Raw genomic sequence first — 16216 nt, 5'->3', positions numbered from 1 at the left:
CAGAAATATAATAAGTGAATGGAAAATGAATATCAGGAGAAACAACTCTCATTTTAAAATAATTTATAAAAATATTTTAAATATTTTTCCTGGTGAAATTCTAGGTACATTAGCAATTTCAAAATCAGAATATTATGAGACAAATAATAAGTTAAAGAAAGTTACATGTTTTCATTCCCAAATGACCTAAGCAATGCTGTAATGGATTTATTTATTAGAGTAAGCACCAATACTCTCTCTCATACAAACACACCCCTCCCCACACCATTCTTTCATACACCGTATTACATAGAGATATTTACATCTCAAGTGTTTATTCTGAAAGTTTAGTAAAAGGGCAAACTTTATCACAAACTCCCTGAATTCTGACGCTTTCGGTTTATCATATAATGTGAGTTTCAAGGAAACTTCAGGGGCAATTGAAAAATAAAAGAATAACTATAGGTTATTTACTAAACTATTTCATTCTATGGCGGAAAAAAATCAGCACATATTAAAATAAATACCTAATTACTTGTCTTAAGACCTACCAGAATATGCCCTTTGAAACAGTAAACTTTACATTTAAAAGTCTAAGTCAATGTTAGCACTGTGTTATGATGCTATCAAAGTGACTATGACTATCGCCATAAACAGCCAGTGTTATGTCAACAGAAGTGCCCTGTTTCCATGAGGAATAGTGTAAATAAAAAGAACAAGGAATTCATAGTAAGTTTCAGTTTGTTTAAAAAAAAAAATCTGGTTTAAAACACACACACACACACACACACACACACATACACACACAGAAACTGTTCCGCTTTTCAAGTAAAATCATAGACTACCCCTCCTCACTTTTACTTTAAAATTGTACATAGAAATGATATTTTTCTCCCCAGACTACTATGAAAACCATGAAGCTAGACTTGTGACTACAAAATACTTGCAACTAGATTAGCAAGTATGTTAAAGGATACTCTATTTTGATTCTTCAAAGGAAGTTACATTGGCAGCTCTTGCAGAGCATTAGTGATTAGTGAAGTGATTAGTTCAACTTAATCACTTTAAAATGAAGAAACTGAGTCTCAGAGAGGTTTTGTTGATGTCCAAGCAGAGGAATTCTAATCTACCTGACACAACTAGGTCCAGCGTCCACTCTAAGGGCTTTACATTTAGCTTTGTCATAATTTACTTTACAATTTGGCACTCAGACAATTCATTCACTGGAAATTATTAACAGATGACTTTCGTCACCACTCTCACAGAATGCCCACAGACTGAAATGAAGACAACACGCACCTCACAGCCATTACTCATTTCTGTCCGTTTAAAAAATTAATCTGGCAAGAATCACTTTTCCTATTTGAATAGGACACTCCTTCCTCAGAATAATATTCAGTAACGCTAATACAAATAACGTAATATCTTCTTTCTTCATTAACCTCCAAAGGGTGTACAGAAGAGAACAGACCAGCAGTTCTCAGCTTCTGGATCTCAGAACTTCTTTTCATTCTTAAAAACTATGAAGGATCCCAAAGAGCATTTGTTTATATGAGGTATAGCTATTAATACCATATTGGAAATTAAAACTAATATTAAATTAGTTTAAATTAAATTAAAAATTAAAACAAGTGTTTTAAAATCTTTTAAAAATAAGTCATTATGCATTAACATAAACAATACGAAAACTGTTTATGAAACTGTATTTCCCCAAACAAAAACCTTAGTGAGAAGACTGGCACTGTTTAACATTTTTGCAAGACTACTGTCACACTTAATAGAAGACTGCCAGATTTTCATATCTATGTGTGGTGCTATGTTTTTCTTCAAGTATATAAAGAAAATTTGGTCTCATACAGAAATGCTGTTGGGAAAGGGGAAGAATATTTTAACGACTGTTTAAGATAATTGTAGACATGAATTTCTGATACTACACTGAAAATTAACACTGAATAGTTTCTTAAAAATTAGTTTCAATGTGGAATCTGAAACAATATCAGTGAACTTTTGTACACCATTATATCTAAATCCATTAATCTGTGTTCCATTTTTAGTGGATATTTTTACCAATGCATCATTTCTGACTTCATGAACGTCCTTGAAAAGGTCTCAGGAACCCTCAAACCATGATTTGAGATCTACCAGAAAATACTGTAGTTCAAAGTTCAACCTAATGATGAAGGATACTATTAAACCTAGAAGCACTATACACTGCCTTGATCCTTTATATTTCATTCATTCATTTATCAATATTCCCTGAAACAAGTGATCATATTTTAAGAAATAGGCAAAAAGGCTGGATTTTTTGTTCAAAATAAGAGACCAAGGATGATACTTGCATGAGGTTAAATATAATGTGTACACTGAAATCTGGAAAAACATCTAAATTTCCTCTGATCCTTGAGCTTTTACTCTGATAATCATTAAAACAAATAGGTTTGGATACTATTCACCAAGAAAAGCTGTAAAGAATCATGAATCTATAAGAGATGTCAAATCACATTAAAGCTTTAAGTTAAAGTTTTTAGGAAATTTAGCTGGCACAAAACCAGTATGTATATAAGCGGAATGAATCCCTGTTGACTGTATTAACAAATACATAAAGCATTTTGGAATACTCAAAAAGAGACACAAGACACTGCCTCCTGTGCCCGCAAAGACAGGATAGGCTCAAGGTCACTAATTCATACTAACATGTCTAAGGCTATGCATGGGTCACTGGACCATCAGGAGGGGCTTCATGAGCATGAAAACTATATTTAAAATAGTAGAAATAGGGATATAGAACAAACATAAGAGACAATCATTTTAACTTACTGCATCTGCAGTATTTCTACCAGAAATATCATTACCCAAAGCAAGGTTTTAAAACTAAAAAAGCATAAATAGAACTGTAATAACAATGGTATAGTGCATAATCATTTTTAAAAAATGAGTTTGATCATAAGAAATTGTCAAATATTTACTTTAACAAATGCTTAAATATTTCTTTAAAAGATTCTGTGGAATTTCACATAAGAAAAAAGAAAACTAAAAATTATAAAACCATTTCATAATAGCTAAAACATGTATAATGCATACTAACATATCGGAAGGAATTCAAAGTATTTCTCATAAATTAACTCATTTAAATTGTTTTAACTACATTTGAGATGGTTACTGTTTAATCCCTTTATACCTTGAGAAAACTAAACAATTAAGTAGTAGAGTTGGGATTTCAACCAGTCATGCTGTTAACTACCAGGCTATACTACCTCATACCAGCTCGCTTAAAACATCATTTACAAAAATATTCACATCACATGAAAAAATTTCCTTCTCTAAAAGTAAAGCAAAGCACTAGCAGTAAAACACATGCTGAGTTTGGTTCTGATGGCAGCCATGCTATCTCATGACTCTTGTTAGAGCTTATAATTTGAGACAGCATTAGAATATGATTGAATACTTCATGCTATGGGGAACTATAAAAATGTATCCTTTATGAAATGTTTGCTTCCATAAAAGCAAGAAAAGCAAGGTTTGAGCCAATGACAATGAAAAGAATGCATAAATTAAAGTTTTTGCTTTTGGTTTGGGAAAAAACAGAATAGGAGAAAGCTACAGCAATACATGTAAACCCTGTATCCTACTAACGGGATAGACATATTTCCCACAAAATAATTTTTCATGACATAAGGAAAATATCCACATAGTTCTAGATGCCAAAGGAATGAACTATACCTAGGAAATCTACTCTTTATATAGTCCATAAAGGAATAATTTATTACAACCAAGTAATAAAAACAGTACTGAAGCAAAGTCCAATCCAGGTATTCACTGTATAACTTAGAACCACCCTTTATAGTCATATCTAAAACCTCTTCCTTATTTTTTCTAAATATATACAACATGCTATCTGCAACAAGGAAAGCCAAGAGATAATTTACAGTAAATAAAATATGTCTTCTTGCTGATCTGAAAAGTTATAAATATACCAATTCAAAACTGCAGTTACATATTTCATTTCCAATATAAGAAAGCAAGATTGTCCACTTAGTAATTTTAGATATGCTGAGTCTTTAAAAGCCCTCAACAGTTAAGGAAATGATTTATTTGTATTGAAAAACCACAACTTTCATATAATTAACCTACCTAGAAAAGGGCAGAAGGGAGGGAAGCTTGTGGGTAACAGATACAGGATTCAATTTTATTTTTCACAACCGATGAAGTGATGATTAATAAAGAAAGCTATAATAAAAAAGGACTAAGACCACGAATAAACTGACCTAAAGCAATTTCAGTAAACCAGCAAACAGCTAAAGGAAAAAAATCTAGTACTAGTCTGCTACAGTAAATATGGTAACTGCCAGTAAAACATAAATTTTCCAAACACATAAAACAGGCAATGGTGATTGGGGGACACCTACATATGCCCCTTCAAAATCAACGCAGATACTTTCTAAGTGATTTTAAGAATGTTTTTTTCCCTCTACTTCAAAAAAATAACATTATATCAACATGCAAATGGAAGCACCATATGACCATCCTTAAAACAGTAATCTGAAGTGTTCCATTTATCAACTGTAAAGATAATGCTAACCTTCGACATTTATAAAGCCATGACTTTCAAAAACAACGAAAGAGCCAACTTACCTTGATACATTTTCTGGAATGTATTCTAAGACCGGATATCCATCACTTCTTCTAGACGACAGGTCACCGTGTGATTTCCATGACTCCACTAAAGTATTGACAGGAGGAAAGGAACTCAGGTGTTGGAAAGATTGGTCTCTAGCCGATCGTGATAAAGATATTGTACCTTGAGCACCAATCCTGTAGTGGAAGGACTGTCCACCTGAATTCACCCCAACAATGGCTGATGACGGGATGCTGGCCTCTGGGTAATAGCTCCCGTCATCTGGTTCTTGTTTAATACCCACTGGGAATCCACTGCCTTCACAGTTACCATCAAAGCCGGGCACAGGTGGTCCTAAAATTCCTGATAGGGAATAATAGTCTTTATCATCCATAAAGGAAAAATATGAGCCATCCATAAATGGAAATGGGTTTACTGTTGGATTCCCTTTAAAAGAGGTGCCTGAACATGAATGCTTGGTTGATTCTTGCTTTATTGGTACTGAGAATGGAGAATCTGAATTTATTTTGCTATTTCCTCCTAGACATGAGCTGCTAAAAGCTCCATCTGGTTCTGGTTTTATGTACTGGACAATATTAAGCTGGCCAGTCACACCATTTGAGATGGCACTCTCTACTTCCTCAGTCTTAGGAAAAAGGACTTCTTGAGCACCTTTCTCCTGTGTGTCTGGACTGGGAACCACATCCCGCGACGTACTGGATCCCGCAGAGGTGCCAGAAGCAGTGTAGCTGAAGGCATTGTTTACAGGGCTACAGATAGATCCCACAGTACTGGCTGCCGGACTGGAAAGCGTGGATCTGTTATTAGTGTTGGAAGGGCTGGAAACGGAGCACCTTGAGTTGTTGATATTTGCAGGGCTAGAAACAGAGGATCTCAGAGTGACATTATTGGGACTGGAGACTGGAGATTTTACACTGCAGTGACTTGGAGGGCTGGAAATTGAGGATTTCATGCTACTTAATGGACTCGAGAGAGGAGAGCCCACGTTGCTAGCATGTGCAGGGCTGTGTGACCTGGACCCTCGGTTTTCAACATTAGGGGAGCATGTCAGAGGAGTTCCCTGGGTGATGGGGCTGTGCACTGGAAAACTGCCAAAACTGGCTGTGGTGGAGGACACAGAGTTGATTCCAGCAGGGCTGCAAACCGAAGATGTCATGTTCAGAGGGCTGCAAACAGACGGGCTTTTCTCATGACACATGATAGGGCTTTTAACAATGGCGCGCATGACACCGCCATTCACGGAGCTCCCAGAGTCAGACATAAATGATCTCAAGGGCCTGTTCACACAACTTAGAGTGGAAGGACGATGGCCATTTTCTTTGTAAAATTTCACCAGCTGTTCAACATTTTGATAAATCTTAGCTGGACTCATGCTTCTTTGTTGGTTCTGCTGTTCATAGGAGTAGTCAGCATCTCTTACAGAATCCATATATAAACCCATGGACTCAGCTACAGTTGCTGAAAGTTCCTTAGATTCCAGCTCAGTTTTAATATCAGATGTTAAAATCCCAGGCCGATTATTGTCTTGCTGAAGGCAAGGGAGTAGTTCGTGTTTTTCTTTGCTGCTTCCTTGAGTACTGTTGTTTGGAATAGCACCGGAAACACAGCTTACGTTGACAATCTCCATGTAGTTATTCTCATCGGTCCTCTCTGTAGATCCCAGGGAAGAATGCTCCACAGTCTGAGAAACTTGACCCCACCGTCTTTCCATATCTAGACCTTCAGGGAGACTGTGGTAGCCTTTGGTCTCCATAGCTAACAAATAAATTCACATTAAAAAATTAGAGTCAGTTATAGCAATATTACTCTAAAAGACATTCTAAAATTGCATTTACTAAGCCACAAAACATATTCTACTTATTATAAGCAACATTTAAAATGGTTACCTTTTTGGATGCTGACATAACAGAGTATTGACTATAACTTGTCCAGATGTCAGATAAGAGAAGTGATCATATAAAACTGTTTTGGATCTAAATAAAAGTAACATGTTTGCTACAATACAGTCTTTAGAGTCTGCAAATAATATTTACAAATGTTAACTTAGTAGATATTCAAAGTAATTCTGGGAATTTTAAGGCAGGCAAAAAAGAAACTGAGGACTTAGTGAGGTGGGTTACTTGCCCAAAGTCAAAGACATAGTGACAAAGTTGTGTTTAAATCTAAATCTTCTGACTCCAACGCCTTTGGAGTCTTTGGATCATACAGTAGCCAACCTCCATATTTAATATATGGCCTTGTTAAAAAACAGTATAGAAATGTAATTAACGTTATTCTTTCCAAACATAAACATACCAAGTGAATTATCATGGGAAAAATAATTTGTGAATTTTTTTAAATCTACCTTTCTTAACATAGATTAGTATTAAAATAATTTAATGTCAGTTCTGAAAAGTCAAGATCTATACATTCTGATTAAGATGGTCCATAGCTCAGAGTGGCTGTATGACAACTCAGGGCTGTCCAGTGTCTTCTCCGTATTTCAATACTGGCAAGGACTTCGACATGCGCCCTGACCTAGTGGTACCTCTGCTAGAACAACTCCCAACAACCAGAAATGTTTACTCTCAATGGTAAATGGAGGAAGTTCGAGAGGAGTCCTGGAAATTTAAGAATTCATTCAACAATATTTACCAAGTGCTTGCTACATCGTGGCCCTTAGACCAGTCAGTGAATAGGTAGGGATACACAAAAAAGGCACAATCCCCATCCTCAAGGAACCCACAAGGTTGTTTCAGATATATAACCATATCCATGCACTCTATAGATTAATTTACTTCACAGACAGAATTGTTACAATAGGCTATTGATAACATTCTTACCCATATAATTTAATGCAGTATTATAAACTCCTTACATATATTAAGTCATTTATCCTTACACACAACCCTGAATGACTGATAAAAGTATTATCCAGATAACACAACTGGGAAAACTGAGGCACTGTGCACACAGCTAAGTGTTGGAGCTGCAATCTGATTGCAGGTCTCTCTCTACACCAGTTTCTCAACTCTTTGTTGTGGAGGTCTGCCCAGTGCATTGCTAAGACATTTAGCAGCATCCCTAAGCCCTACTCACTAGATGCCAGTAGCATTCTCCCTCCCCAGTTGTGACAACTGAAAATGTCTCCAGACATTACCAAACAACCCTGGGAGGCAAAATCACCCCTGGCTGGCAACCACCATTCTGAAGAAACGTATCTTACTCCCAGTAAAATTTTATTTGTACATTTTAGTATTTTAAAACTCCTAAAATCTGTATTATGCATTTTTCAAACATTTTGAATCTAAGGCCCAATAAAAGTTCTGATTGAAAAAATGCTGTTTCTGCCATTCTATATACAAGCTTTATTTTAGGCCTCTCATCCTTTCCCCCTTTGCCAATGTCTCTACCCTGCCTACCTTCCCTTGGAAAAAAAAAACAGGAAGTCCTTTTGTTACAGAACTTATATTAATTAATATTGAAAAATAATGTTACTAAATAAGTTTGCATTAGATAAATCTGAACTGGCCTCATAAATTTGCCTTAGATAGCACAAAGCCCTACAAAGAACTTTAATGTCCAAATTGTCCAAGTATTATAATTACCTCTTACTTTTCTGTGTTTTACCCTAGAGTTTAAGTTCTAAAAGGGCAGAAATGATCACGTTCACCACTGTATCCCAAGTGGATAGCACATCACAAAAAATTTTCAACTATTATAATATCAATACTCAATTTGCGAACATTAAAATCTATCAATTATATAGTATGTTTTCACCTAAAGAACATCCTATAGATTCCTAATCAAAAATCAATCACAAGACAGTAGAAAATAAATGAAATTACAAAGGTTAAGGTAGTTATCTATTAATAGTAATTCCAGCCAAAAGGGTTGGTGCGGATGAAAGCCAAGTAAAAGCTGACAAAGAAACTAAACTAAAAAGCAGTGAATGGAGATCCAAATAGCTAAGACTGCCCTTTTATGCTTTACTAAAAAACCATTTAGTCATAGCTATGCATTGAAAAATAGCAGTAAATATTATGTGCTGCTTCTATTTCTACCTAAGAATATTCTGTCCTCCCCACACTAAAGATGAATGACTATATAGCTAAGCTATAAATAGTTCAGATCCAAATACATTAAACAACACAATAAATATGTCTTTTTGTATTCAAAACGGAACACTTTTCTGCACATTTCACCCCCACACACCCCCAAACTCACATTCGCTCTCTTGGCAAACTGCACCACCATCTACCCAGATGCCTGGAAGTTACTCTTGTCTCAACAACCTTACCCAGAGGCCTTCACTGGCACACTCTGCCTCACTCACACAGCCTCATTCTCTTCCTGGTTATAGACAAGAGGGCTCTCTGTCCTGTGTCTCAAGGGGGACCCCCCCACCCAGACCCCTCTCCAAAACCCATTCTCCAAACTGTCTTCTGGGGAGGGCGGTCACTCATGGCTTTTTTGAATTGTCTCTACATAAATTTGCATACCAAAACCTCTGGGCGATTATGTTTACTTTTTAATCCAGCATTCCCCAAATAATTTTACCACTACATCTTTTTCTCAAAGAACATCTACTAAGAATCTGCACTTTTCAGCACTCTCTAAACAAGAACCATATCCCACATTTGTGAGGCTACAGAAGACTTGAAGAGAATCTATATGGGCGATGATGGGCACCGAAGACAGTCTTAAAGCCTTGGACAAGGAAGTGCTTTATCAGCTAACATCATACAGCTGATCACAACTTTCCAAGTCCTGTTTGGCTAACCTTGAACTCCCTTAATAACATAAAATAGGCTGTATTTCACCACATTACTGACAGGACTCTCATTAAGGAATTTGCAAAAGGCTTTGCTGAAATCTAAATTAGTTTGTTTAAGGTATTTTCCCCCACCAACTTAATGCACCTCTCAACAAAGGAAACGATACACATTGGCAATAGTCAAACACAAAAGAATACAAGACATCTAGCATCTGCATGGCTTCCATGCAAATATTTTTTAAGATCAGATTTTTTAAATAGCATTATTGAAATATTTTATATTGAGTCTCCCTACCACTTTAATTAGTCTTTTCTGTAAACAAATGGATCCAGTTAGGAATTTATTTCCTATATCGTCCAGGAAACTGAGGTTATCTTTTTTGGAATTGGCACAATGACCATGGCTTTAGTAGAATTTCAGTCAACCTGTACTTACTAGTGAATACTGAAAATACTAGTCGATGAATCTGATCCTCGTAGATCTTAATATCCAGAGGATAAAGAAAAAGTTTTTGTAACTAAAGTATAAAATGAAGCACATAGAGGTATACAAATCTAACTGACATAAAAATCAGACTTGCCTGGCTTCCAATGGACACCATAACAAAGATTCTCTTAGGACAAATGCAAAAAAAACATTCTGAACCTTTAATTTTTACGCAAATGGGCCTCACCCCGAAACATCAAATAATTCACGTAAGGAAAAGGAAAAGCACTGATGGAGGTGCTACTTTAAACCATACATAGGCTCTCAAACACAAAAGAAATGCTGTTTTCACAAAGGAAAACCTTACTTTAAAGTTCTATGTTTTACAGTCTGTGTTAAATCGCCCTCTTCCATAAGGAAGTACTTTTTTTCAGGAATATTAACAAAGATCCTTGCGAATTTGTATTTTATCTGGAAACACTTTCACTTTTAGCATCCCCCAAAACCCAATCTCATCATGATAGAAAAGTCATCATTTTTTATATTTATTTCGCTATACTATGGTATTTTAAAGACGAAAGCTTAAGAATCTCACAATCATTTCTAGGCTGCATAGTTGCAAAAGTTCACTATAAGTAACTATTTTTTGTCATTCCCCACTACAGAACTATTATGTTCCTCTCTTTTATGGATGAGGTAAATGATAGAAATCTGCCCAAGGTCACCTAAGAGAGCGGGAGAACCAGTTAGAACTGAGCACACCTGATTTCTATTCACTCACCTAATTTACCGAGCCACCTGATCTTCCCAAAAATCGCCAAACCAGACTATGCCTCCCTTAAAGGAAAAAGCTCCACTTTAAATTATTTTTTAAAACTTCTCTCAAGCTTTTCCATGATAGCTGCCACGATGTCAAACATAAAATTAAAACTTCACAGCAGGACTTCACAGATGGAGAATGCTGTTATAATTACTATGTAAATATCATCAATAACAGCACCTAGAGAAATGGCAATACAAAATGTTAAGAAGCAATTTGGTGCCTTTAAAATTCAGCGGTTTCAAAAGCTAGTCTGCTATCAAAAGTTTTCCTAACTCCTGTGTCATAATAAATAATTAAAACTGATGGTGCTATAAACCATTATCATTTAAACCTAGTCTTTCTAAATTGAGTAGGCAAAGCCACGCACCTAAAATTCAGTAGCAGGGTAAGGATGCCACCAAAAGCAGCTTCGTCCCTTTTCCCTTGCCCTTAAAATTCCAACTGATGCCATAGAAAGCGTAGCCTCTCAAGAGTTTCGCGAATGCTAGGGAACGGGAAATGCACGAATTTCCAGAGCCCCTTTTATACAGGATCTGTTAGGATCTATATCTCCTTCAACTGCCCTTACCCGCTACACACCTCCGGCTGAGATTTGGGAGCTTCCGCAATTGATAAAGGAAAGAAATATTATTCAAACGTCCTTTAAAAACTATATAGGGAAAACGATTCGAAATTCATCTCTGGGGAAAGCGAAGGGTGGTAGACCTCCCACTGCCAAAGGCAGTTAAAAGCTGCTAGTTAGAGGGCATTTATCCAAAGTGGCCAAACTTTCCCAAAATAGTCCTCTGGTGGCCAAAGGGGGAGAAAAGTGGAAAACCAAAACAAAACAACAAGCACACAGCACCATACTGACTGTGCCTCCGGATTACGCAGCCACTTCTCCCTGCAAAGTGCACGCTCCCGCGCCGCGGCCGCAAGCCGAGCAGGGCAAGCGGTGCCCCGCCGAGCACCCCTACACACCTGCCTCGGCCGGGGTCCGTCTCTCGCCGTCTACCTGTTGCAGCGCTTGCCACCGCCACGAAACCCCTGCTGCGGAGCCCCCCTAAATCCAACCACATCCAGGCCAGCGAGTGCCGCTCTCCCTGCGGCGGGAGAGCCCGAGGCAGCAACGCTCTTGCACCCAGGTGACTGACTGCACGGGCTTCCTCCGAGCAGCCTGAAGTTGGCTCCCGTCTACCGGGCCCAATGACACCCCGGGCGCGGAGGGGCTGAGAGGAGGGGGCAGGGGCAGGGCCAGGGCGGGCAAAACTGGGAGGGAGAGAGGGCGGGCGAAAGCCCGGAGGGGGAGTGGGCCAGCTGGAGGGCTGGCCCTTTTAAAAGCGGGTCACATGTCCAGATAAAGTTCAGGTTGCTATCCCGCCCCACTGTGCCCTTCCTATTGGCCCAAAGAGAAGCAAGGCTCCACACTCCACGGGTCAGGCGGGCTTCTTATTGGACAATCCAGGCTGTCAGTCACCAGGCGGGCGACATGACTGATACAAAGTTGCTGCGACACAGCCTGGACTCGGCAGCTTCCTTAAAGCCGCAGAAGCGGCGGGAGCTTGGGGTGCCGGGCGGTGGCTACACCAGGCGGCCTCCGCACGCTGCCCCCTACCCCCATCGCTCGACCGCCCCAAACTTGCTCACGTCCACCCTGCTCTCCTCCTGGCCGACCCCAGGATATCTGGGGAGATGTGAAAAGTGTGGTGACGCGGAAGAAGTCGGTTTCTCCGCGAGCAGTCAAAGTGTCGTCCCCTCACGCTCTCCACCTGCAGCGCCAGGTGAGCGGCAGCCCTGGCGCCGCCCAGCAGCGTCCGCGCGCGGGGAGGACTCCGGGTGGGCTTCACCCGACCCCCGAGGTTCCTCTACCAGCCCCTTTCCTGTGTCTCACTAGTTACCTCTCGGCAGAGCAGCCGCAGACTTCGCTGCCAGCGAGCAAGAGGATCACGTTCTCACTGGATTTGAATTTGCTTGTTTTAACCGTGCTGGAAAAGCCCTTTAAACGCAGCGTTCCTCCCATCCCTTAGCCCCCTGCCACCAAAAAAAAAGAAAAAAAAAAATGCAAACAGTGACATGGTCAAGAGCTGCTCCTCTGCTTCCTTATAATTTTGTCACTGTACTTACTACTTTAGTATTGGATTTTTTCCACTAGTTCAATTTTAAAGCAAGCTTACCATCGAGGATATTCACATTATAATGGGTGGAGGGGATGGGTCACAAAAGTGGGAGAAACAGACAGGAGGGGAAAAGGAACCAAACTGTTTTCTAAGGATCGCGGGTGTCTGCACGAAGAAATTTCGGTTTCCCTCCAACCGCCCCCTCCTCGGTTCTCCTCCCGCCCACCCAAATGCTGCAGTTACTAAGCAAAAGGATGGGCTTAACTTTGATTTGTAAGGACTTTTAAGCTCCGCGTATAAGGCCCGGTTTTAGGCTCCCGGCTGGCCCGGAGTCAGCATCAGTGACGTATACACCTAAATCTGGTCCCCGGCCCGCGGCGACCCGCAGCCCGGCGGCGGCAGCTGTGCGGCCTCCCGCCTCACCCTCGCTCCGCGCTCGCCAAAGCCCGAGGCGGGGGGCAGGGGGACACCCTATGCCCAGAGGCCCTTCCTCTCCTTACAGTTAGTTAAGCTTCGAGATTCCCGACCCCTAACCCAGGGAGACTTGAACTCTCAGCCGCTCCAGTCAGGAACTCCCTGGAGATAAGGGGGACAGCGGCAGCGCCGCGAGCTGATCCCGACCCCCGACTCCAATGCCTCTCCGTCCCCAGCGCGGAGCTGCCCCCGGCGTCCCCGCAGCCAGGAGTCCCCGCCAAGCGTCCCAACTTTCCCGCGGGGCCCGCCGTCACGCGCACTCTCCCTGCACGGCGAGCCGGGCATCGATCGCACCTTGGCCGAGCGCGGGCGGCGGGCGGGAGCAAGGGGAGTCCCAGACCTAGCGCCTGGGCACGCGAGGCGGCGGCGGCTCAACAAGCGTTGCCGAATTATTCATTCTTAAAGGAACGGACGTGTCTCTTTTACTAAGTTTTTACCTCGGTCTTTTGAGGAGGGACGGTCTTGCCCTGGATCTCAGCTTCTTGCAAAATCTAGGTTAGAACCGTGCAGGGGCAGCCGCCGCGATCGCTCGCCCGCCACCCAGCACCCTTGCCCCAGGGCCGCCGGCGGGCAACTCGTCTCCTGCCCGCATCCCACCTCGGCTCGCCAACCCGAGCCCTCTGCCCTCGGCGCGCAACCTGCCTTGCCCAGGGCCGCCCCTGCGCTCTCCGGGCCCCCTCTTGCCGCTGTCAGCTCAAAGTGACTGTCGCTGCACTCACCTTTTCTAGGACATGGTGGGGAGGCTGGGGCGGGGGAAGGGGGACGGCGAGACTCCCGCCGCCGCTGCTGCCGCCGCCACCAGCAAGTCCAATATTGGCTGACGGGCGGTGAGGATGGAGAGGATGATAATCCCGGGAGTCGCCCTGCTGACGGTGCGTAGAGCAATAGAGCAATAGTGCTGTTACCCTACAAGAGGCGGCGAGGCAGCAGCGCCAAATCGCGCAGAGGGGGACGCGGGCACCCGCCCGCCCCCAGCGGCGGCGGCCGGGTCTCAGGCGGGTCCCTCTCCCGGGGCTGCGCGTCCGCCTGGCTTTGACGGCGGCGTCCCTGGGAGCCGGGAAGTCCGGCGGGAGGATCCCGCGCCCGCCTCTCCGCAGCGCCGCTCTCCGCGCCCCCTCCCTGGGCCCGGGGTGGCGGGTGACAGCTCGGGCGGCCGAGCGCGTGTAGGAGGGGGCAGTGGCAGGAGGAGCCTGCGCCCCACTCCCTGGGTCACACCCTCACGAGCAGGAGGAGACAGCACCGCGTCCGGCCACCCGCCGGTGGGAAACGGGCAGGGGCGCCGGCGGCCGCCCTCCCACCCCGGCCACTGACAGCCCGGGAGCGGAAGGAAAACTGAGCCCCAAATGCACGCACCCGCTTCAGCCCTCCCCGCAGCCCAGCAAAGTCCGGCCCAGACCTCGCGCCCGGCCTCAGGTGCAGTTCCCACCTGCGGGGGGAGGCGAAGGCTAGGGACCACGCGTGGGGGGCGGGAGGGAAAAGTTTCTTTTCCTGCTCCCGGCTGCCCACCCCGCTAGGCTGCTCCTCTCCCCGCCCCTCTCCTGCTCGCCGAGCCACTGCCCCACCCCCGCCGTGGGGGGGCGCCGAGGAGGGAGCGGGCGTCTGAGCGCGGAGGCGTGCGGGGAGCGGGCTGGGGAGCGGCGGTCGCCACGGGTCCCCTTGCTCTGACGGCGGCTCAGACGCCCGCGGAGGCGGCTCCGCGGGGCGAGCCGCGGAAGGGGGCGAGTGCCGGGACCCCTCCCCCTCCGTTCGCGGCGCGCCGCGCGCCCCCGCGTCGCCTGGCGCGCCCCCGCGCCCTCGCGCCCGCCCGGGCAGACACCTACGCAGACGCGAAAGTGAAAGGGGGGTGACCCGGCCCGGCGGGCGGCCGGCGGCGCGCGAGCACGCGGCAGGGGGCGGAGTACTGAAAGGTGAACCCAGTTCCCGGGATTCTCCCGCGCCCGCTGCTCCTCTGCGGAGCCTCCCCGGAGTCCCACGCCCCCCACCCCGGCCACGCAGATCAGCACGTCAGGAGATATGTTTGCGTGTGCATGTGTGTGCGCGCGTGTTCACGCGCACTCGCGGGTGTGCGAGATACGTTCTGCCCCAGACTCTTCCCCCGCACCGTTACACTCACCCTTAGGTGGACGATGGGGGCCCGGGAGTGGGGAGAAGTGTGAGTGTCACCACCAGTTACGGGCTCCCCTGCTTGTGGTCCCTTTTGACTCAACCCCGCGAACTGACCACATACACACCCCTTTTCTGGCTTAACATTCCTTTTTCTACAGGGTGTATTAGCCGCCTCCACCTCCGCCCTTCTTTGGGTTCTTTCCCATTTTATTCCTAAATAGCTGTGAAAGTTGCTAATCCCTTCCCACAGAGACCCGTGTTAAACACCTAGCTGCCCTGTTAAAACAATCACTGCCTTTCTCCTTCCATGTTCCCACTGTCCTAACAGCGAGCTTCCCGTTGCCTTCATCACCCACAGTTTGGGCACCACTCGGTTCTTGGATGGCTCAAGGTAACATTTTGGCCATTAGTAAAACAACCTTTTGACTTTTCTTATTTGTAGGAAAAGCTTCTAGGTTCATACTTATGACATTCTTAAGGTATATCTTAAGATGATGATCAAAAAAATATTTAAATATCAAATATTTTGAAAAATAATATTCACTGAGTTTTAAAAAGAAAGATTTAGAAGTGCACTGATGTCTGCAAACTAATTTGGAAATGCGTGCATCACAAATAAGATGCAGTGACATTGGTGGAATGATAAAATGAACAGAAGGATAGATATGTGAAAAGCATGTTAATAGTGCTATATTAATAGAATGTAAGTGCTAGGTATACAGGTATTCACTGTAAAGTTCCTTCAATTTTTTGTGTGTGTTTGAAATTTTTCATAAGAGAATATTGGATAAAAAGAACCCCCTACTTAAGGTAACCTATACAATGTAAATTGTTTCTAAAACTTATAAACTGGTCATTGATTATTCTTTTCGCCTTTACAAAATGATTTTCTATAAGAATTCTTTATCTAGGTACTCCG

General features: G+C 43.5%; 1 protein-coding gene across 3 annotated transcripts in view; it reads right to left on the bottom strand.

Moving 5' to 3' along the window:
* NR3C2 (nuclear receptor subfamily 3 group C member 2) overlaps positions 1-11836 on the bottom strand; it is a 358568-nt gene extending 346732 nt beyond the window's left edge. The window contains exons 1-2 of one of the 3 annotated variants that reach the window (XM_012470050.2): positions 11582-11836; positions 4612-6370 (exon numbers count right to left, since the gene is read on the bottom strand). In XM_012470050.2, the coding sequence (XP_012325473.1) occupies positions 4612-6368 (1757 nt within the window). In that variant the 5' untranslated portion in view covers positions 6369-6370; positions 11582-11836. 3 annotated transcript variants of the gene reach the window in all.
* Positions 11837-16216: the final 4380 nt, after the last annotated feature.

Source organism: Aotus nancymaae, unplaced genomic scaffold (assembly GCF_030222135.1).
Source record: "Aotus nancymaae isolate 86718 unplaced genomic scaffold, 86718_ANA_hifiasm-v0.15.2.pri h1tg000033l, whole genome shotgun sequence".
Classification (NCBI taxonomy): Eukaryota; Metazoa; Chordata; class Mammalia; order Primates; family Aotidae; genus Aotus; species Aotus nancymaae.
Note: the sequence above shows the minus strand (reverse complement) of the source record. Positions and strands in the feature narration are given on the sequence as shown.